The sequence below is a fragment of the Castanea sativa genome, chromosome 3, assembly GCF_040712315.1.
Source record: "Castanea sativa cultivar Marrone di Chiusa Pesio chromosome 3, ASM4071231v1".
Lineage (NCBI taxonomy): Eukaryota > Viridiplantae > Streptophyta > Magnoliopsida > Fagales > Fagaceae > Castanea > Castanea sativa.
This window is the reverse complement of record NC_134015.1, coordinates 22,713,484-22,736,768: the sequence shown is the minus strand read 5'-3', so window position 1 is coordinate 22,736,768 and position 23,285 is coordinate 22,713,484. Positions and strand designations below refer to the sequence as shown.

At 34.2% G+C, this 23,285-nt stretch overlaps 1 protein-coding gene across 3 annotated transcripts in view; it reads right to left on the bottom strand.

The window, feature by feature from the left end:
• Window positions 1-6,416: 6,416 nt before the first annotated feature.
• The window catches only part of LOC142627046 (mediator of RNA polymerase II transcription subunit 23), a 48,453-nt gene continuing 31,584 nt past the window's right edge, over window positions 6,417-23,285 (bottom strand). For 2 of the 3 annotated variants that reach the window (XM_075800831.1, XM_075800832.1), the window contains exons 17-21: window positions 22,102-22,342; window positions 21,244-22,015; window positions 19,374-19,555; window positions 7,129-7,232; window positions 6,417-7,022 (exon numbers count right to left, since the gene is read on the bottom strand). In XM_075800831.1, the coding sequence (XP_075656946.1) occupies window positions 6,821-7,022; window positions 7,129-7,232; window positions 19,374-19,555; window positions 21,244-22,015; window positions 22,102-22,342 (1,501 nt within the window). In that variant the 3' untranslated portion in view covers window positions 6,417-6,820. Of the gene's footprint in view, window positions 7,023-7,128; window positions 7,233-12,377; window positions 12,523-19,373; window positions 19,556-21,243; window positions 22,016-22,101; window positions 22,343-23,285 lie in introns of those variants that run through there. The other variant, XM_075800833.1, reaches the window with a different exon arrangement.

The following is a 23,285-nucleotide window of genomic DNA, read 5'->3' as shown; positions in this document are numbered from 1 at the left end:
TAGGACGTCCTACGTGTTATAGAATCAATGTTAGAACCAATGTGGGTCAAGACTCAAGTGGGGTTTGAAAGCTCATCCTCAAGCGAGAAAATATCTTCTTCGTTGAGCGGAAATAATTTTTATAAGAGGATAAGGTTGGGTTCTAAAGGTTTTTACTTGATCTATTGGGTACAGCACGGTTGTAACGTTTGTTGGTTACAACATGTTCTCTTGCTCAGCTTACATGATCTATTGTGAAGTTTTGTTGTATTCCTAAAAGGACTTAACTATCAATACTCCATTTCCAAATGTTAAGTTACATTTCATATTTATCAATTTTGGCACATTAATATACCAAATATTTCAAAGATCTAGAACTTTTTTCATTTTCTTTATCCCTCTTCAAGGAGCTGGAACAGAATTTTAAATTGACGAACCGTTAGTAATAAATGGAATGATCCAATCTTCATATTAGGTATCTCTCTCTCTCTCTCTCTCTCTCTCTCTCTCTCTCCAAAAGCATTAAGTGATCTCTCAACTCACAAGCCTAATTTGTGATTATTTTTTGCAAATTAATTTGTGAAAGTTAGTTTGCTTCAATCAATCTATTTAATATAGATCAAAGACATGTAGTAATTATATGTTACTACTTATTTTTCCGGGGAATAAAGAAGGCTCTTATTTTTGTTTAAGAGGTATTTAGGCCAAACGATTTTTTTATTTAGTATTTTGTGGGCTAAATGCAAAGAGACTCCTTATGATACGAGTCGTTATTAAATACACTCATTATTCATGCTTTGAAATTGACAAATAAGTCTTGGGTATTTAAAATAGGGCAATTGATCATTTTTGTTATATTTTAATCACTTTTTATTAGATGAAAAATGACCATGTAACGTGAGCCAAAACACACGCTAAGTAATTAATTCTCGTGTAACATGCATGTTCATATGGTTATTTAAAAAAAAAAAAAAGTGATAAAAATATAACATAATGGTCATTTATATTTTTTTAAATTTAAAAACAAGTTTAAAAAGGTCAATTATGTAGCACATGAGCTGTATTTATATGAGATATCTTTGCATTTAACCCTATTTTTATTTGTGCATTTTATGGGCCAAATGCCAAGAAACTCCTTATGGTATAATTCATTATCAAATACACTCATTACTCATCCTACGAAATTGACTAATAAGTCTTGGGTTTTTAAAATAGTAAAATTGACCATTTATTTAGAGTTTAATCACTTATATTGGACAAAAAATGACCATATAAGCATCACGTAAGCCAAACACAAGCAAAGTAACTAATTCTCATGTAAATGCATGTTCAAATGGTTTTTTTTTTTTACCAATAAAAGTGACAAAAGTCTAATAGAATGGTTGGTCAGTTATTATTTAAAATTTAAATACAAGTTTAAAAAGCTAATTTTGTAGCACATGAGGTGTATTTATATAGATTATCTTTGCATTTAACCCTATTTTTATGTGTAATTTATGGGCTAAATGCAAAGAGACTCCTTTTGGTATAAGTCATAATCAAATACACTCATTATTCATGCTACGAAATTGACTAATAAGTCTAGGGTATTTAAAATAATGCAATTGACCATTTTGTTACTTCAATTACTTTTTGAACGAAAAATAACCATGTAAGCATCATGTGAGCCAAAATACATGCAAAGTAATTAATTCTCATGTAACACATGTTCACATGGTTTTTTTTTTCTTTTTTCAATAAAAGTCTATCAGTATGGTCAGTTATATTATTTTAAATTTAAATACGATTTTAAAAAGTTAGTTTTGTAGCACATTAGATGTATTTATATGAAATATCTTTGCATTTAACCATATTTTTATCATGCTATGGAAGAAGTAATTGGGGTATTCCTTATCACCAAACAATGAAATAAGAGCCTTATAAAATAGGTGTTATTACAAAAGGTTTAGTGATTTTGGCTCAAGGGACCTCCCATATGGGGAATGGATAAAACTCTTCAAAGAATATGAAATGAATTTTTTTGAAAAGTAATTTGTGTGTGTGTGTTATTGGATATACTGAGGTTTTGAGTTTGTGTGCAAAGTTTGTAAGAGTTTTATATGTATGTGAGGTTTGTGAATGTTTGTGTGAGTAAGTGAATTTATGAGCTTAATTTGTGAGGTTCAATTAAGAGTTTCTATAATCCATACTATGAATAATTGGAGAAGAGAAATTTGATCTTTGGATCTCATAGAAAGACCAGAAGCTGTCAACAAATTGAGTTACAAGGTTTTTGACATTATTCTCTTAATTATGTAAGTTTATAGAAAGCGTACTTGATAGACTTTTGAGGACTTGAACAATTCAAAAGATCAGTTGCTTGCTTTTTTTAGTAGTTCTCTGTTTGATTGGTCTTGGACTTAGGAACTCACATCTTATGATTCCCTCCATTTGTTCCTCAATTCTCTCATTTTTTTTATAATTAATTTTCTTATTTATTCTTTCTTTCTTTCTTTTTTTCATCTACTGCTTGACTGTTTTGTGCTTCTTTTGCATAAAGTAGTGTTTTTTTAATATATATAAATTTCTTACTTATAAAAAAAAATGTGGTTTTTTATATTATCGTTGTGTGAATACATTTTTGCTAACCCTAAATCACAAACAATAACTTTCAAAAAAAAAAACTCACAAACAATATATACAACTTATGATATGTTTTTCATGATCAAAATTCACTATTTATCATAGTATATATTGAGAAGATCTTGTTATATATAATGATGATTTAATTTCTTTTAAATTTAAATGTGAACAGTAGCACTTCAAGCAAAATTTCATTTTATTAGATAAAAAATAATAATTAATCTTAAATAAGTTGATAGTACATTTAGATTTATATATTTAAAAACCAGATAACTAGGATCCTAATATTCTATTTCGCTCTACAGTCTTCAAAATTCTAACGAATATAAGAAATTTTTTTTGTTGTTGTTGATAATCACGAATATAAGAATGTTTAATCCAATGAATATCTTGAACTATTATGATAATAATTCATTAATAAAATGGTGTTAAGATTGATCATGAAACATCATTTCCTAATTTTAGGATGACATAATACGAGACATCATCTTGTTTCAAACAAAGCAAACATCATTATCTTATTTATTTCTTCATCTTTCGTTTCACTTTGACCCTACATTTGAAACATTCCCCAAAGTGAAAGGAATAGAGCACCAAAATTAAAAAAAGAAAATAATCTCATTTATTTTTCCTCCATTTCCTCGCTTGTAAAACTAAATTCAAATGGTTAATGAGAATAAAAATTTGTGGTTGTAATATGCAGACGTTGAAAGATGAATCTCAAATCATAGAAAGGAAAGAATAAAAATAAAAAAAAAAAAATCATGAAGTCTAGAAACAAGTTTCACGTGCTCACAGGAAGCTATAGATGACAACAAATAAGGAGTGGCTGTCCTTTCCCGGACTTGAAAGGTTGTGACTAAACCATTTATTATTAAATTTCATTTCCAGGCTGTTCCCTTCGGTCCCCGTCGGCACCAACAATAGAAGAGGAAAAAAGAAAAAGAAAAAGAAAAAAAAATCTATTTCTCCAAGTTGGTACTTGGTACAACATCGATCAGTCACGTTTTTTTAATTGAATGTTTTTTTGATGCCGTGTGGGTCCCCTTTGTATTAACATAACGTGTATTTTTGTCAAAGATTTTTATTAGATAGCTACCAATCAACGAAGCCTTTCTTTTTCTTTCCTTTTTTTTTGTTTAATTTTTTTATTTTATAAAAATTTTTAGTGACGTCTAGCCTGTCACCACCAACGCAAATGGGGTCACTTTAGAGGCCTACATGTACTATGCATGGAGTGAGTTTTCTCCTTCTTAATGAAGATTTGTGGTTGGACTTTTGGATCACAACCTCTAAAAAAAAGGAAGGGATAAGTCTCAGACTTTCGGTTACAAATTGGAATCAAGAAGTTATCCGGTTGGGAATACAAGTGAGAGTGACATTGAATAAGAATGTAATCAAAGAGTGGTTGATATAATTTAAATTGTGCAAAACTTATAAGGCTATTGGGTGGAGTAATTTCCTTATATGTTATTTATACTACTATTTAAAGGTCTTCTTCTGTTTGAAACTTTTATATTTTTTAGTTCAAAAATATCCTTACATCCCAATATCTATGTAGAGACTAAACTAAAGGATAATTCGGTAAAAATATAACTCTAACTCGTATTAAAACATTGTCTAAAATATAAAGTCACTTTCCTATTGACTTTCAAATTGTTTTATTCATTTATAAATTATATTTTCAAAATAAAATATATATAAAAAATAAAGACAGTTTTTTTTTTTTTGCTATAAAATAGAACCACTAAGCCCAATATTTTCACTAAACCAAAAAAAAAAGTCTCATCACACGCAAAGTGCGTGCGATGAGGCTAATATTAGTTACTCGTATAATTATCCAAATAATTTTCTAAAGTAACTATCCTGTCTTCCTTATGTGTTAAATTAAAATAATCAGAATAATAGAATGTGTCATTTATGCAAATATAATTTTTTATGGACTTGGCTTGACAATCTTTTTATGGACTCAGTCTTTCAATGCTCGAGGTTTAGCTCAATCAAGGCTTACAAATCCAAACACATTAAAAAGATATGAGAATGATGTCGCTCAAATAATATTCTAAAGAAAATATCACATCATCCTCATGTGTTAAATTAAAATAGTAAAAATGATAGCAAAGTAATTAACGTTGTTAAATAGGTGTTGCAAGGTGTCTAGCACATTCCTTGCATAATTAAATCCCCAAACCCATATTATGATTAGTAGACACTTTATTGCCTAATTAAGTATAGGAGACCACACATGCTCTTAGCCCTTGGTTTGCAATAAAATAAAAAAAATAAAACGGGAATTACATGATCAACCACATGGAAAACCCAATGATTTGTGGCAACTCTACTCAACATTCAAATTTGAGATTTTGCTAAGGAATTGGTCCATTATTTGGTATCAATACCCATCAAATTTAAATTAAGAAAAAAAAAAAAGCCATTAAAGAATCTTAGATCAAAGCTCTAACGATTTCATTTTAACCCAAACTTTAGGATGGTTAAACATATAATTATAAAGTTTGTAGACTAAATTATGTTACGGTCAATTTAGTCTTTTTCTTTTGATAATCTGCAATTGTATTACTCAAAAAAGGAATTACAAAAGGGCAATCCACCTTACAAGCAGAAAGTAAAAAGGGGGGTGGATTGCCATTATTGAAACAAAAGGGAACATTAGAATTTAAAGCAAACTTAGCAACTTTATGAGCTGAGACATTGCAGTCTTTCTTAACCCAACTAAAGGAACAATTAGAAAAAGATTCAGCTAAACATAAAGAGTTATCTAGCACGGTTTTGATCGACCAATCAGCATATGTAGCTTTAGCAGATAACGAGTCAACAAATTTTAGCGTCACCTTCAACAATAATTTGGGACCATGCTTCTGATTTTTGCTAACTGGGCAGCCCAAAGAATTGGTGATGATTCAGCTAGTAGGGGTGAGCAACTATTTTGCATGAGCACCTATTTTGCAACTTAGTCCAGACCTTGATCACATCACCACTATTGTTTCAAGCAACTACCGCTAGAGCTACCTTGGTGAACATTAAGCTTGACCCAATCCGTAGATGGGGTGGGGGAACCCAACTTACAAGCGATGGGGGTTGAGGGAGGAAGTAGATTGGTTAGTTAGGGTTGAAAACTCCATAAACCTGTAGTGAATTTGATGAATGGAACCTTAAATATCAGCTGGGCCTCCATTATGCAGGACATGATTACATAGGCACCATATTCCTTGTAGAGTAAAAGCCATATTTAGGGAGACTAACAAATTTCATTGACAGGACCTGATGAGTTTGGAGGGTTTAGGACTAACTTGACAGTGTCCTCATTGGAACTGATCTGAAATTCATCTGCCCTAAAATCCCAACAGGCTGAGTGCCAGATAGCTTTGGCGACAAGGCATTTGAAAAAAATGTGGCATGTGGTTTCAACCTCTTCCCCGCAGAGAACACCCTTGAAATCTGGTACTTCTAATCTTCTCAAACATATTTTCTTCTGCAAGGACATTTACACCGATTCTCCATAAGAACATCCTAATTCTTTTGGGTGCATTCATCTTCCAAATCTTCTTCCAAGGAGTTTGGGATTGATGGAGTGTGCTGGTATGTTGTATGACTGTGTGATAAGCAGATTTAACAGTGAAGGCTCCTTTGGAGTAGAGAACCCAAATAAGCTTGTCTTCATTGGATCTTATAGGAAGAGGGATTGATAGAACGGCTTGAACATCTTCTGGGTCAAACAACTCATGGACTAAAGCTGTGTTGCAGGCATGCTGCCCTTCTAAAATGAGTTGGAATACCATAATTGGAAGATTTGAGAGTTGCTGAATTTAGTCCCGTCTATATACGATGCATCTACTTTTTATATGTGAAAAGCGAATTAGAAAGTAGTCTCTACAATTTTGTCCCTTCAATATAGACCGACTTTTACTAATTAGTACAACATTCATGCCCTGCTACATTAGAACAAATAATCTTTACTTTTTCAGATACTATTGATGGATGATATTACAAGGTTTACCACGTAAGTCCCTACATTTTCCTCTCAAGATCCAAGAAACTATAAAATCTTCCTAAATCCCTTTCTTTTATCTTCGGGATAGGGTGTTTGGCATGGCTGACTTTGTCTGTATACGAGTAGATCTCCCTTTTTGAGTATCATTTTAGCTCAGAATAGCCCCATATACATGTACTGATCAGCATAATAGAAATGCCACCAAAACTGTTATGACGGATTCTGGACCAGCTTTGGATGGGTAGCAGCATAAATGGAAGAATTTACATCAGGTTTTAGGTGGGACAGAAGATGCTGAACATCCGGACATAAACTTTCTGATGCTCTCCCACAGAGAGCCAGTGACTCTGGTCGAGGCTTGCTGTTGGCTTGCACAGGCCCTCCCTGCCCTTCATAATGGATAACATGATGGCTGAAAGATGCATTGGTTATGCAATATGTAAGTACTCAGGAAATAGAAAGAATGTAATTTTAATCTTGTTCCACAGACTTCTGAAGCACAAAAAACTAACACTTACAGGAAGTCAACGAGATCTGCTATTTCTGACGCTTCAACAGGAATTGATGGTTGTGAATTCCTCCCGAACACATCAACCATTACACTTAAAAGTAATGAGAGGGTCTGAAAGATTTTTGTCAAAAACATAAAAGATAAGAAATCAAACACACATAAAAGATAAGAAATCAAACATTTGACCCAAATACACACATTGATTGCAACAGTTTTTAAGATAATCTAAAAAGTCCACTCAAAGAAACAGTACACAGAACTCTAAGAATGGTGGAAAATATTGGGCGGGAGAAAAGTGGGTCTACTGCTTGGACACATTAGTTAGATATTATGAATACTTGATTCATATCAGGAGCTGTCATTGGTGAGGGGAATAATTAACAGAGCTAAACAAATATGTAAATGTTCTGAAATCTTCATCCAATGTGCTCTAACTTAATTTCATCAAATCAGATTACAAATAAATCTTTTTTTTTTTTTTTTGATAAGCCAGATTACACATAAATCTTAACTGATAACTGGCCAAAGATTTACATGTGAAGGTGTAATTTTTTACTTTCATTTTATTAATCAATGCCAGAGGAGCCAGCAACTCCCTATGGTGGAGACTCTCATCCTATCTTTCTCATCTGATGATTCCTTTAACATGATAATAGTCCCCAGTGTTTCTGTTCAAGGTTTTTGGTTTGAATTGTTGCAATCCCTTCCTGTAACCTGTTATATTTTATGTTTCATTATTTTGGTTCTTTCCATTCTGCTTGTGTTTTAGGGTCCATGTCTTAACATGGGCAAGTATTAGTGGGTGTGTTAACATGTCTACTGTGGGGCCTGCTCCCATCAGTTTAAGCTTATTGGACAATTGGTCATCCAATATGGCATAATAAAGGACAATCTTGTACTTTGATTTTTTAACTAACTAGTCGCTAACCCGTGCGATGCATGGAAAATGTATTGAGTATGATATATGATTTTTTCTTGGTTTATTTTACTACAATTGCAGATATTGAATTTGTAAATAACACTATATTCTATATAGCTAAAACATATATTAAATAGTTATATGTTATAAAATGACGAAAAAAATGTCTTGTATAGTTATTATCATTATTATTTACAATGCATAAATACGGAACATAAAAAATATATAATTTATTATAAGGTTTTACTAATGTATGCCATAAGGACATATGTTAATAAACTATTTTAGGACATTTTTTTATGAAAAAATGAAAAAGTAACTAATTAATTTGACAACTTTTTAAATTTTCCATAAAAAGTTTTCTATTATGGATGGTTCATGTTTGCCCTAAGGACATACATTAACCGGATCCTTTATTATAAACTAACATAATTTGTTAACACACCTGAAATTGAATATGTACCCCAATATATAGCTCTTGATATTTTTTAATTTATTTATTTTTTTAAAATTGATAAGTGCAGCTCGTAAATCTTGATAAAATAAAATCTACAAATTAGGAATTTAACACATTAGAAAGTTTTATAACCCTAAATTTATTGTTTAATGAGTGTCTATTGTAGTAACCTGTTGCAATACTTGTCGATAAAAGCACACACCCCTTAATCCCACACTATCATTTGATTTGAGAAATTAGTTAAAATCCATAATTCATAACCCATAACTCATAAATTCCCAATTTAAATAAATAGATAAAAACAAACGATAAAAAAAAAAGCATCATATCAAATTCTATACCCATTTAACAAAAGCTACTTCATATTGAATATTTTCTAATTATTTAACAAATAGACAATCTCTTCTATAATATCCAACAACAAAACCTTAAAATAGCTTAACTTAAAATTTGGAATGATGAATCCTATTAGTGGATAGCAATAACCACAAAGGCACAAAGATTATTCCTTCTGATTGCCTAAAACAGAGGCTAAATGACTATAGTAGATTTTTGTATATAGAGCTAAACTAAATGGCTAGATCAATAAAACATTTTCACTAAAAAGAGAAAGAGAGAAAAATAAAAAACACTTTATATAGACAATTCAAAGAAAGCTTTTAAGAACCTGAGACCAAGAACTTAATCTCTACATAATAAAATAACTTTCACCTAATATGACAGGTAACATAGTTGGGTTTACGGTTTACATATTGATTATCTGTAAGACATGGAGCATGTATTATCATGTGTGCTTGTTAGACATTGAGCATGCTCTGTCATGTATTCTAAAATTTATTAGTAATGTGAGTCAAACTCGAATTCAAGCTAATTAGACTAGTAAAAATCGACATGGTAAAAATTCCAAATTCTAGAATACGAACAAAACAATCAGGTATTTTGTCAACCAATTTTAATCCATGCAACATAGAGTCTCATTAATTAAGTCCACACCAAAATAATAAAGAAATTTTTTTAGAGGGGTGATTGGCAGAGAGAGACAAACAAATCAAAGCTTCAAAAAACCAAAATAGCCAAGCACTGAATTAAAAGGTGAAATCAAGGTGACCTAATTTTGCTCTGATTGGGTTAGACAGAGGTCAAGAAAAACAGCTGCAAAGAGGAGATTGAAGGTTGATCAGAATTAGAGAGGAATACAATGAGAAAGGGTGAAGAAGAAGGGGAAAAAGAGAGAGAGGAAAAGCAAGCATGCCTCAAAGAACAGTACCAAAACCACCACACGGTAAACAAAGAAGACCAATGGTGGAAGCTGTAGGAAGCAATTGTTAAAGCAATTTGAAAGTCGGTATATAAAAAGCGTAACATGGACGGCACACCTGGCACAATCTCTTTCAATATTGTGGGTTTAAATTCAAGGATGCTGGAAGTGGACGTGTCGAAGATTTCAAGAGCGACTCTATCACAGTTTGGTTCTGCGTGCGGGGTTTTAGGGTTTTAGAATACTGTAGAGTTAAAAAATTAAATAAATAAAACTAAAAAAATGATGTGTAAAATTGTGAGGTTGCTACAGCTTATGTGGCAAAATATTATAAGGTCAACAAATAACCAAACGTCTTCGGTTATAGTATATATAGATGACATGCAGAGGAGTCAGGCTCTCTCAGTGGCAGATTCTCTGATTCTATATTGGGTGGTGCAGTACACTGTACACTGGTAACATCCCTCACAGCCACTGATCCTGCCACTGATCCTCTCAGTTATTAATTAACTCAGCCCAATCATCTGTCAGGAAAAGCGAGATCGAAAAGAAGAGGATGGATTCAAGTTTATTATTTTATATATTTCTGGTGGAGAGGATTTCCCTCAGAGTTCTAACCAATGACGAATTGTTTTAAAAAGACAACTACAAAACCAGCCAAGCTTCACAATACAGAAATTTAGGTAATGAAGAAAAATATTATATTATGATTGGTTCACCAATAGAGAAATCAATGCATTTGTAAGAACTTGGTGATCCAACTAACTATATGGAAAGGGTATTAAATATATCAGTCATAGGAAAGAAAAAGAATGACTGCATTGCTAAGGATGGAATGTTTATCAAACCAAAGGAAAAGGGAAACCAAAAAAGATTGTACTCTAGAATTTTATAAAAGAAACAGTGTTGCTAGGCATGCTCTACTTACTTGATACTTCACACGTAAAAAAACCTATAAGAAACAATTTCCTTGAGCATTGACATAAAGTCTTGATTTTCTCCTTACTTACAAGGATAAAGTTTTAGTTATAAAATCTTAGGTCAGTTATGAATCCTCAATAGATAGCTAGGGTTGGTGACATGTATTCTTTTCCATTATTCAATCCCTTCCAAAATCATACTATAGTACTCGTCATTTCTTACTACTTCTACTAGTTATGTTTTGGGTCTTCTACTTTTCATTTGCTCGACTTGAAGCAAACCATTTTTCCTCACTGAGGAACTTTTTTGCACTTGAAAAAATCATCTCAAGTGACTCTCCATCATCTATTTATCAATAGATGCCAACCCTATCTTTAGAAGAATTTGTTCATTTCATATCCTTCTTTTCCTTCTATTTCTACTTATCCATCTTAACATTCTTTTTTTTTTTTGGATAGATAATCAAAGATTTATTTCATAAAAAGGACATCATGTTTACCATGGTGAACACTCAAAACAAATACAAGTACCTCTGGAAGAGATACGAATAGAAAGAAGAAATTCATAAATGGTAATACATTGTGCAAAACTCCAAATTTTACCCCACTGAAATAAGGTCCCAACTAGTATAGGTTTCAAAAGATCTTTTGATCTCACAATATCTTCAAAAGTACGATTATTACGCTCCCGCCAAATTAACCACATCAAACAAGCTGGAACCATATTCCAAATCTTAACATCTTAACATTCTCATTTTTACTACACTCATTTTATGTACATATTGCTTCATGATAGCCCAACATGCAATACCAAATAGCATAACTAGTCTTATAGTAGTCTTGTAGAACTTTATCTTTAACTTAATAGGTATTGTACAATCACACAATACTACTAATGCACTTCTCCACATCATCAACCCTACTCTTATCCTGTAATTCACACCATTTTCAATCACTCCATTCATTTTTTCCAAGACATTGAAAACACTCACTCTTTGATATCTCTTGATCATTAAGTTTTACATCCCCTCCAATTTTGTTCCTCCTTGTACTAAACATATACTTCATGTACTCTACTTTAGACATATTGAACCTAAAACCTTTAAATTCTAAAGCATCCCTTCAGATTTTCAACTTGGTGTTAATTACATATCTAGTTTCATCCACTAACACTATATCATTTGCAAAGAGCATACACCCAAGGACGTCATCTTTTCGTCGACACCTCCCCCAGACTGGATACCAGAGCATATACCCCCTTTTACACACCTCCCTAAACTATGAGAGTGCACACTTACCCCCCTTAATTATTATCCGTGTAACAATTTGCACCCCATCCCATGGGTAATGGTTTAGGAAAGTCAGAGTGCATTCTCATAGTTTAGGGGAGTAAGTGTAAAAGGGGTATAGTTTAGGAGGGAAAAGTGCAATTTGCCCCTAAAATTAATGTGTAAGATTATTCATTTAGCACTGGGTGATACCAAAGGTTGATTCACCGTAAGAAGAGTTCAAAGACATTTGGAATCAATAACCACAAGCTATAGAAATATATTATTTTCTGACTCCAGTCAATTGTTTACCTTTTTTTGCACTAGATCTCATCGCCAATACTATTTTTTCACTTCCATACCATAAGATTACCTCACAGCTACATAAAATACTCAGATGTACACTTAAACAGAGCTTAATCCTGCCCATTCAAATCTGTTAGGCCTCTACCTTCTCATGACTCTTCTTTTCATATAGAATTTCCTTCTTTGCAGCACTAAACTCTGCATAGTACCTCCACACTATTAGACTAGAATGGCATGTATTGTCTAATCATGCTTAATAATGAGCAAGTAGCACTGCACAAAGAAAGTTACATTAGTCTGAGCAGTCCTCTGTATCTTCCTGAATATATAGAGGAACTGGACTTCTAAAGAAAGTTTACAATCCATACATTTTCTTTTTAATAAAATATTATAACAAATAAAAAAATTAACACATTATCTTGTGGGTCCCCATCTATGAAAGCATTTTTCACTTAGCTCTATCTAGATTAGTACCTAGGAATAACAAATTGGAATCAAGTCCAATTTAGCATATGAATTGGTTCTTTCCTAATCTGAGTGATGTTTTTTGCTATTAACTTAAAACTGTAACAGCCAATGGTAGAATTCATATTTTACCGGTGAAAACCAACTTAAATCACCATTGGTTGTAAGTTGTAACCTCTCATATGATTACCAGAAAAAGTATGTTTCATTCTTTATTGCTTCTTTTTTCCCATGCTTTGCCCTGCCCTAACTAAAAATTTTCAGAACACACATTAGGCTACACTAGGAAAAAGAAAGTAGACAGGAATGATATACAGAAGGTAGGAAAAAATAGGACAAGAAATTTGAGATAGGGTGCTGCTAACCAGAGGGAAATATTCAGGGAATAGTATCAGTTGATCAATTTCAAGTACTCCATTTTCTTTTTCTATGTCCAACTTGCAAAGGATTCCAAGAATATGGCTTCTTATTGTACTATCTACACACTCATTAGGAATGAGCACTGAGTCTAAAATCTGCCTTCCTCCCACAAACAAATTCTGAGATTTAGAGACAAGATTATTCAATACCCCTCTCATTCTTTTCGTCAACACCTTAGCTAGAATTTTATACACTTCCCACCAAACTAATAGGTCAAAAGTCTCTAATATTACAACTCCAAACAGGATTTGTGGGTCTATCACCTATTCCCACTAAGAACCCTTAGCTAGAATTTTACAAATTTCCAAACAAGATTTGTGGGTCAGTTCCTATTCCCACTAAGAACCTCACTCTAACATTACACAGTTGCTTGGTTACAGTCAGCTAAATAATTTCTTACAAGTAAAGGGGAAAATGGGAGGACCTATGACAAGTGGGATTTTATGCAACCAAAAACCAGTAGTGGATACCTAGTACTGTAAACAACCAAGGAGATTTGGAAAGCTTTGGCTCAAACATATGCTAACAAAAGGAAATCTAGCACTGTGATATCATTTGAAGTGTCACATTCACAAGAAAACCAGTGGGCTTGGCCTCTGACTACGTTTTTTTTTTATACGTAAAGAATTTTTTTTTTTTTTGAAAAAGACTACTTCCTACAAAAAAGATGAAGCAGCCAAAAAAATATGTCTAAGTATTTCAGTAGCACACTCCATAGCTTTTGGCAAGAATTTTTGACTGTTATCAGAATTTCCAATTTGAGTGTGCTGCTGACATAGTAACGCTCCAAAAAATGATTGAACAATAGAATATACTTAAATTCTTGGCTAGGCTAAACCCTGAGTATGAACCTATTCATATACAGCTGTTGAGAAAGGAACCACATCCTCCTTCTTAGGAGATTTTTGCCTATGTCAGGAGAGATGAAATTTGCAAGGGTATTATACACCACAATGGTTCTTAGGAGAAATCTATGTTGGTCACTTTATCTTCTAGGGATACTAAAGGAATTCCAGGCAGTTTTCTTGTTATTAAAGAAAAGAACAAGTGGTTCTGTGATCACTACGACAAACCTAGGCACATGCGACTTATTGGAATCTCTGAGGTCACCCAACCAGAGGCAAAGGTGGTTGCCCAGGAAGGGTTTCCCCGCCTCATGCTAATCATACTGATATTATTGATTCGATATCTAAAACCTCATCTCCAGCTTTGTTAGAGCCACATTCTCGATCTTTGGCAGAAATTGAAACTACTATACTATTTATGACCCAATTGGAATCGTCCATCAGTGCAACCTCCTCTCTCGCTCACTCAAGTAACTTGGCTACATTCCTCAAATACATCTATATTAGCATTGATTCACTGTGGATCATTGATTCTAGAGTATCTGACCATATGACTAATATATTTAACTTTTTTTCATCTTCCACTTTTTCGGGTAGAGAAAAAGTTAAAATTGTATATGAGACTCTTCTATCTTAGGTGAAGGTCTTATTCATGCTACAGCTTCTTTTGTCTCTTAACCAAATCACCAAAGACCTTAATTGCAGTGTAATACTTTGCCAATTTCCTCAACAATTTACACTCCGTTAGCCAAATCACTAAAGACCTTAATTATAGTGTAATATTCTTCTCCATTTTGTATTTTATAGGATCTCAACACAGGGAGGATGATTGGTAACTATAGAGCACAAGATGATCTTTATATTCTAGATTCCTCCATACCACAGGCATTTCAGTCTTGGCCTTCAGATTCCTCCACAGAGCAAACATTGTTGTGACATTGGAGATTAGGCCATCCACCCTTTCCACTATTACCTTTTCTTTCTTTTTCTTTTTTTTTCTTTTTTCCGTTTTTCTCCTCCCACCCCACACCCCCCCCCCCTCCCTTTTTATATTCTTAATTAAATATTTCCAGTGTTCATTGTGAAAATAGTGAACTTGCCAAACATCATCGTGCTTCTTCCTCTCACCTTCTAATTAAAGTTAGAATAATTTTACTATTGTTTATTTGAATTACTGATGTTTTAGGGCCCTTTAGTGTGGAATCTTTGCCTGAGTTTTGTTGGTTTGTCATGTTTATTAATGATTACTAGCGCACTACTTGGGTGTCTTTCATAAAATGATGTAAATTCAATTTGGTAAAATGGTGAAAATCGTTCAATTCGATAATGGGGGATAATATCTTAATGGGATCAAAATGCAGCTGTTGAACATAAAAATCATCATATCTTTTTTTTTTGATAAGTAACATTAAGATTTTATTAAAAAAATAACACAGCCCAGTACATAGGAAATGTACTAAGGAACAAATCATCATATCTTAGATATTGCACATTCATTATTGCTTGCTATGAATGTTCCAAAATCTTACTAACGGTTGTCATTCTCACAACAACATATCTTATTAATAGCAAGCCATCATGAGTCCTAAATTTCAAGACTCCTATAGAGGAAATATCACTTCCCTCTTCTTCAAACCTCTTGCATCTCACTCTTGTATTTGGTTGTACCTGTTTTGTCCATATTCATCACCCAAAAGGTGGTGGGTTGGATCCTCCTGCCCTAACTGTATCTTTCTAGGCTAATCCATCTCCCTTCTCGTAAATATTTTCTCCATGGATGTCACTTTCTTCGAGTCTTATGCTTATTTTTCTGGTTCAAACACTCCTCTTCAAGAGGAGAATTAGTAAAGATGAACCTTAATCCCAGTCTAGTATGTTGCCTGTGATTACTCCATCATCTGAAATGAAGAACCACTCCAACAGCCATCCCACCAGACTTCTGCGGTGGAACAGAAGTAGCACTCTTGAGTGGAGGAGGATTTCCTCTCACTAGAAATGTTAATTTGAAGTATTCCAAGAGATAAAAAGAGAAGATCACCATACCAATTCCATGCCAATCGAGCTCCTTATGATCAGGTGATATCTCTAATTGCATTCCTACTCCCAATCATGATAAGAACGAAGATTTAAATGTTCCTGTTGCCCTTTGTAAGAGAATTAGATCTTGTACTCAACATCCAATATCAAATTACATCTCTTATTAAAAAAATTCACCTACTTATCATTCATTTATGGCTCAGTTGTCTTCTGTTCTGATTACTCAGTGTGTACATGATGCTCCTATTGATCCTAAATGAAAAGATGCCACAATTGAGGAAATGACAGCATTACACAAAAACAAGACTTCAGAACTAGTTAAGTTGCCTAAAGAGAAAAGGACAGTTGGCTGCAAGTGGGTGTATAATGTTAGGCGCAAGTTAGAAGAGTCCCTAGAAAGATACAAGGCTAGATTGGTTGCAAATGGGTGCTCTCATACCTACAGGATTGACTATCAAGAGACATTTGCTTAAATGGATAAGAAATTCATACGTGTCCTTCTATCATTAGCAGCTTATTTGAAATCTATACATCTTCTTCAATCATTAGAAGCTAGTTTGAATTGGACTTTGAATTAACTTGATGTTTAAAATAAATAAAAAAAGCTCTATAATGATTTAGAAGAGGAGGTTCATATGAATGTTCCTCCAGGTTTTAGAAATCCCTAAACTTAAGGAAGGTATGCAAATTGAATAAATCATTTACATGGATTGAAGCAATCTCCTAGAGCATGATTTAAACAATTTAGTTGAGCCATGTATGCTTATGGAGACAAACAGGCTCAGAGTGATCACACTATGTTTATTAAGCACTTGCCAAATTATTCTTATTGTTTAGGTCAATGGCATATTTTATTAACAGGCGATGATCCTGAGGAAGTACAAAGATTGAAAGAATTTTTTTTTTTTTGATAAGTAAGAAGAAAGTATTATTAAAAAAGGAGTAGCAAGAAAAATACAAAGAGTTCATGGTAGTGAACAAAGAAATAAGAAATAGGAAGACACAAACAGCCACTAAGCTATTCTAATAGACAAAAGACAATCCATAAGAGTAGAACAATCCGAGAGACCCCCGCATCGAGACTAATCAAAGAGGATAATGGGATTCGCCAAAGGGCACATGCAACAAAGATTCGCCAAAGGGCGACCGCGAAGCATAAGGTTATCCAAAGTTAAAATTTGACCATGAGATGCTATTCACATAAAGAATGCCACCCTTTTAGGAACCTTAACTTTCCAAATGCCCTTCCAAGGGAAAGTAGAAGGAGCTGCATTACGAATCTTATGATAAAAAGACCGGATATCAAACTTCCCACTTCCATTAAGACCCCAACTAAGACTGTCACACCCTCCACCCCTAGGAGTCTGAGTTTGGATGAAATGAAGTAGGCAGTAGGAAGCTGCTAACTCCCAATCATTGAATTTCCTATAAAATCTTAAACTCCACACTTTGTCATTATCACCAATTGGAGGGCTTAACACTTCAGAAATACAAGCTTCCTTATTGGCTGAACACATATATAACTGAGGATGAAGAGTTTTAAGAGAATCATCCCCAGTCCACTTATCATGCCTAAAAAGAATACGAAAACCATCCCCCACCACAAAAGAAAAATGCTTAGAAAAATTCTCCTACCCTTCACTAATACTTCGCCATAAGCCACAACCATGAGCCCTTCTACAAACTCTAGTGCACCAACCCCCTTTCCCCGCCCCATATTTCATGGCTATGACCCTCCATCACAAATGGGTGAGTTCATGGCCATACCTCCAAAGCCATTTCCCTAATAGGGCTTGATTAAAAGACACCAAATTCCGAATTCCCAAACCACCCAACTCACGCGGAAAGCAAACCTTTTCCCAAGCCACCAAGGGGTATTTGAAACACTCATTCGAAGAACCCCACAAAAAATTCCTTTGAATGCATTCCAATCTAGTTGCCGCAGCTTTAGGGATAGTAAAAAGGGAAAGATAATAAGTCGGAAGGCTTGAAAGGGTACTCTTCAACAAAGTGAGTCTACCACCCTTTGACAAATAAAACCGTTTCCAGCCTGAAAGCTTCTTTTCCATCCTCTCAATAATCGGATTCTAGATAGAGACTGTTTTATACAAAGTTCCCAATGGCATACCCAAATAACTCATAGGCAAACTACCCACCCTACATTAAAGAATGTTAGCCAAATTCTCAATGTTGCTCACCTTCCCAATAGGGACAATTTCACTTTTCCCCACATTCACCTTCAAACCAGTAAAAGCTTGAAAACAAGTCAAAACCAACCTAATGGAAAGCATCTACTCTTTAGAGGCATCACAGAAAAGAATGGTGTCATCAGCAAATAATAGGTGAGAAATACGGATACCAGTAGAATTAATAAGACCCACATGAAAACCCTAAATGAGACCACCTTCCTCGGTTTTCTTCATGATCCAACTTAAAACCTTCATGGTCAAAAGAAAAAGAAAGGGAGACAATGGATCACCTTGTCTTAAACCCCTAGAGCTACCAAAGAAACCAGCAAGAGATCCATTAACCAAAACTAAGAAGCGAACGGTAGTGACACAAGTCTTTAGCTAAAGATTGAAAGAATATTTAGCTAGTGAATTAGAAATAAAACACCTTGGAGATTTGAAGTATTTTCTACAGACCAAAGTAGCAAAATCCAAGTAAAATATATTTATATCCTAGCACAAACATGTTCCTGATTTCTTAGAAGAAACAGGAATGCTTGGCTGCAAGGCCTGTGATACCCTAATAGAGCGAAATCACATATTGGATTAAGATCTAGGGGCTGTACCAGCTGATGAAAGAACATACGGCGCCTAGTTGGAAGAAAGATTTATTCTCACATTATCTAATTTTGTGAGTTTTGCCATTTGTGAGGGCACACTTGGAATTTCCATATTATCTAATTAAGTATAATAAAACTTGTTTTAAGGTAGTTAGAGAGAGAGAGAGAGAGAGAGAGAGAGAGAAAAACTAACACAATTTTCATCAAAACCAACACAATTCACTTAAATAAAATAATGAATAAAATCTTAACATTCACAAATGGTGACTGGAACAGTGACATTTATTTTTAACTATGGTCAACTGGATGCTGGTTTCAGGAAACATTGAAAATCCCTGGAAATTCAATCCTGTCCTTGCAGCTCTTATATCTTAGTTTTAACAACTGAAAAAGGCAGCAAACTTTTGGTATGGGTTCATTATATCTGAATGACATCAGAAGAAATAAATAAACGAACAGAATAAAAGTTACAAGTGGTTGTCCAGGGCAGAATGGGGATACTGAGCTCATCACAGCCACTAAGAAAGCATTCAAATAAGCAACAGGAATTAATTTGTGACTTTCTGTACCTTATTGAAGAGAGAGTGAGCATTGGCAAGCCTTGGGAGCAATGGACCCATTATTCGGAATGCTATTCTCAACATTGCAACTGATGTCACTGGCCTGAGATGTTTAATGATGACATGAGTCCCTTCTAGCCATTCCTGTGGAAGGTTACTGAAAAAAGAATGAAGAAGGGCAACTATATTACCTGAAAAAGAACAGGATCAGACTTCCAGTCAGGATGCATGACATAAAAAATCATATACACAGTTGAATTCAGTATTAACAGAAACAGAAAGGCTTGAAGGGCAACTATATTTCTTCAAATACAAAATCATACTGCTTTTGAACTAGTTATCACAAATTTCCTAATTAGCTTTCTAAAATAATTTACATTCATCTACAAAGTTTCTTTCATACCACAGTTAAAAGTTTCCATAATGAACCCTTGTAGGTCTTTGTTCACAAAATCAAAAATTTTACCACCAAGCATAAGAGAAAGTGAAGCTACAATACCTTGTATGTTATTGAGAAGATCCTTCAACTATGAATTATCATTTGCACACATCAGAGTTTGCCAACATTATGTATCTTCTCAGACAGTTTTACTTGCTCCTCAAATCATTTAGTCAGATGCAATATGTAGGTTCAAGAATTCTTAAAATTCCTTTAGAAGAAGATTGTTCTTTCCTACCATTAACAATTGACTTGAAGCTTACGCTAAAGCACAATTGGTGCTTCCTTTACTACCCTAGATTTGCATCTTGTTATTGTTAAATGGGTAATAGAAGTGAGGCAAAAGAAATAGCCAATGGCAACTGAAGAGAGGAAGACCGCAAAAAAAAAAAAAAAAAAAAAAAAAAAAAAATGATCCACAGAGAAATATTTGTCACCATGGCTCAAATGCCCTAATTGGACTTGGAAATAAGAACTATAAGCTCCTTGAGTTCCTATTCAAACCAATCAGACATTACAAAATCAAGCATATAAAGGTTGGTTATCATTCATCAGCAAAAGCTCCTAAACGGCTGAAAATTATACTCCTTACATACATGAAAAGAAGTTATAGCAATAGAAACAAAAAGAAGCTTTAGCATCGTCCACTGACATGAATCACAGCTCATAAGAATGTAACTCACAGCAATTCTATAAGTTTACTTGTCAAGTAAATAGAGATTAACAGAAAGGACCAAGTGGATATAATCTTATTCCTCTGAGGAACCTGCTTTGATGGGCCAACATTAGGTAGAGCTAACACACCTGAGCCATCAATATGGTGGTGGCACTAAAAAATGACAATGGGTTTTGGAAATAAAATTTAAAAAGTAGTATCAAAGTGAATTTTCAAAATGCAAATTTTTGTGTGAAGAAAAAACTTATATTTTCCATGCAGTGGCACATATGTACACACACATGCATATATATATATATATATATATAGTTTTTTTTTTTTTTGATAGGTAAGGAGAATTGTATTCAGAGAAGACTACTTCATCAAAAAAACATGTACAAACAGCATAAAAGAAAACAAGAAAAAAGGAAAAAAAAAAACTATAAACAAGAAGAAAGGGAGTCTAAAAAGAGTGGAATGGATTCCCTATAAGTAAAACCCCACGCACGAGACCAATCAAACAGGGTCCCTGCAAATAAAGCTAGGAGCTGATCCCCGGTAAGCTCCATATCCTCAAATATACAACATTACAACTATTATGCTCCCTCAAAATAATCCACATCACACAAGACAATATTTTGCACAATGAAAATCACTTGAGATTTCATTGTCCAATGATCAATAAAGAATAATTGAAAATATAATTGGAATAATTATAAATCTCATGCAAAGAAATATAATGTGGTTTATCAGTAAACAGCCACCATATATATATTATAGCATACCAATGGCTGTTGAGGTATTGTCTTGAGCAGCCCATGATGGATCCAACAAAGCATAGCCAACAGCAGAGTCTAGTTCTCCCAGTGACCTTTTGCCATCAGTGAGCCACCAACTCTCTTTTATTATACGTGATGTCTCTATATAAAGTTGCATGTGGAAATCAGGAGGAAGCTGAGCCAATAGGAGACCACAAGCTTGGATCAATAAGCAAGATAGTTGTTGGCACGTATAACCACTTCGAGAAACAATGTTAGAGGTATTTATTCCTGAAACTGAAGTAGTTGATCTGCCAGCACTCAAGGAATCTGTGCTTCCTCCTGAAGGGGATGTTGGCAATACAGAAGCTTGCCCAACTCCATTTGGAGCTCCAGGCAGACCGTTGCTGGATTGAATTAATGTTGGTTGTATATTGACTACTATCTGGACCAATGAAGACACAATCTGGGATGCAGACACAGGGAGAGAGAGTAATTCTATGACAGCTGTTTCAAGGACCAGTTGAGTGTAGGTGCCAGGATCCTGAATTTGATAAAATGCTTTCTGGCCCTCAGAAGCATTTCCCAGCCCAGACTGAGATGTTGCTGGAGTCTTATTAAGTGGAGCACGCACTGAATTACTTAAATGTTCTCCCATTGATCCAGATTTCGAGTTGTTATGTAATGGCGGTATAACATTATTCACAAGTCCCAATAAGAGAGTAGCAAAATAGTCCATAGGTGGGCACACAGGATTTGGTGAAGTGATGTGCTGTGGGAATGACTCAGAAAAAGGTATCTGAAAATAATTTCGAGCCAATGAGAAAGTTGTAGGAGAACTTATATTTGTAACGATCAAAAAGAAATAGAAGGAAGTATCATAACCTTGCCGAGATCAAGAACCTTCAATATCCGGACTATGAGCTTTGCAGGAAGATGACCATAGAAATATGCAAGTATATCACGAACAAATGTAAATTTTAGAGGGTGGTAACCAAGAAATGGAGAATACATGGCAAGAACTCTCTCAGCTGGATCTATGGCATCATTCTCGATAAGTCTATAAACAATTAAGGGGATGACTGGAAGCAAACGTGCTGCAACATCATCAAAGAATGTGGGATACCTGTGAAGCTTATTTCAACCAATGTCAGTGAATATACAACCATTAAAATAGATAAGATTGTAGCAAAAAATTGATAACAATGCCCTTTAAGATGCCTTTGAAATAACACCATTATAGAGTACATAACTGATTAATATTGATACAATAAAGTAATAAATTATTTTACATGAAACATGAGAAACTAAAAAGGTGCTCTATGCCACTCAAACAGGTTGCATCAAGGACCACAATGATCCTCTGAATAGAAGTACCAAATGCTGTTTTACACCTCTTAAGCAAAGAGATTTCAGAAAGCATATACAAGTTTAAGTTACTAATTTGACGGGCAGGAAGATGGACCATGAAAGTAACCATGATGGTTATTATAGCCACCTTGGTGGTTCTGTTCTACTTGGCCCCTGTATATGCTAATCACAATTCTGAATGGAACATGATCTTGTGGTTTTAATACTGACAAGAAGAGGGTCCATAATTAGTAAACTTCAAAAATTTAGTTTGATAGGCAGTTATCTTGCACAAATATAACTAAGATTCCAAAACTGACACAGCATTGACAAGCTGATGGATTTACACAGGCAGCTGCAGAGCAGCAGAAGACAAGAAGAAAAACATAACAGTGTGATGTAGTAATAGGAAAGTACCAAAGAGTTCTGGCTCAAATAGCACTTCCTCCTTTTACAAGTGTGGGTGGAGAGAAAGGTCATGGGTACAAAATTCATTGGGTGCATGTGTAACCAAATACCAATAAAATAATTAATAGAGGTTTATAATTTTGAACATAAACTATGGTGCATAGACTTGAGCACAAGTCCTGGATAGTGCAAAAGGCAGACGGCTAAAACTATTCAAAATCTCCACATCTCACCCTTTGGCCCATATGTCCTAGTAAGTACCTATCCAACAAAGCCATGTCAAATACATACTACATGCCTATACCATGTCA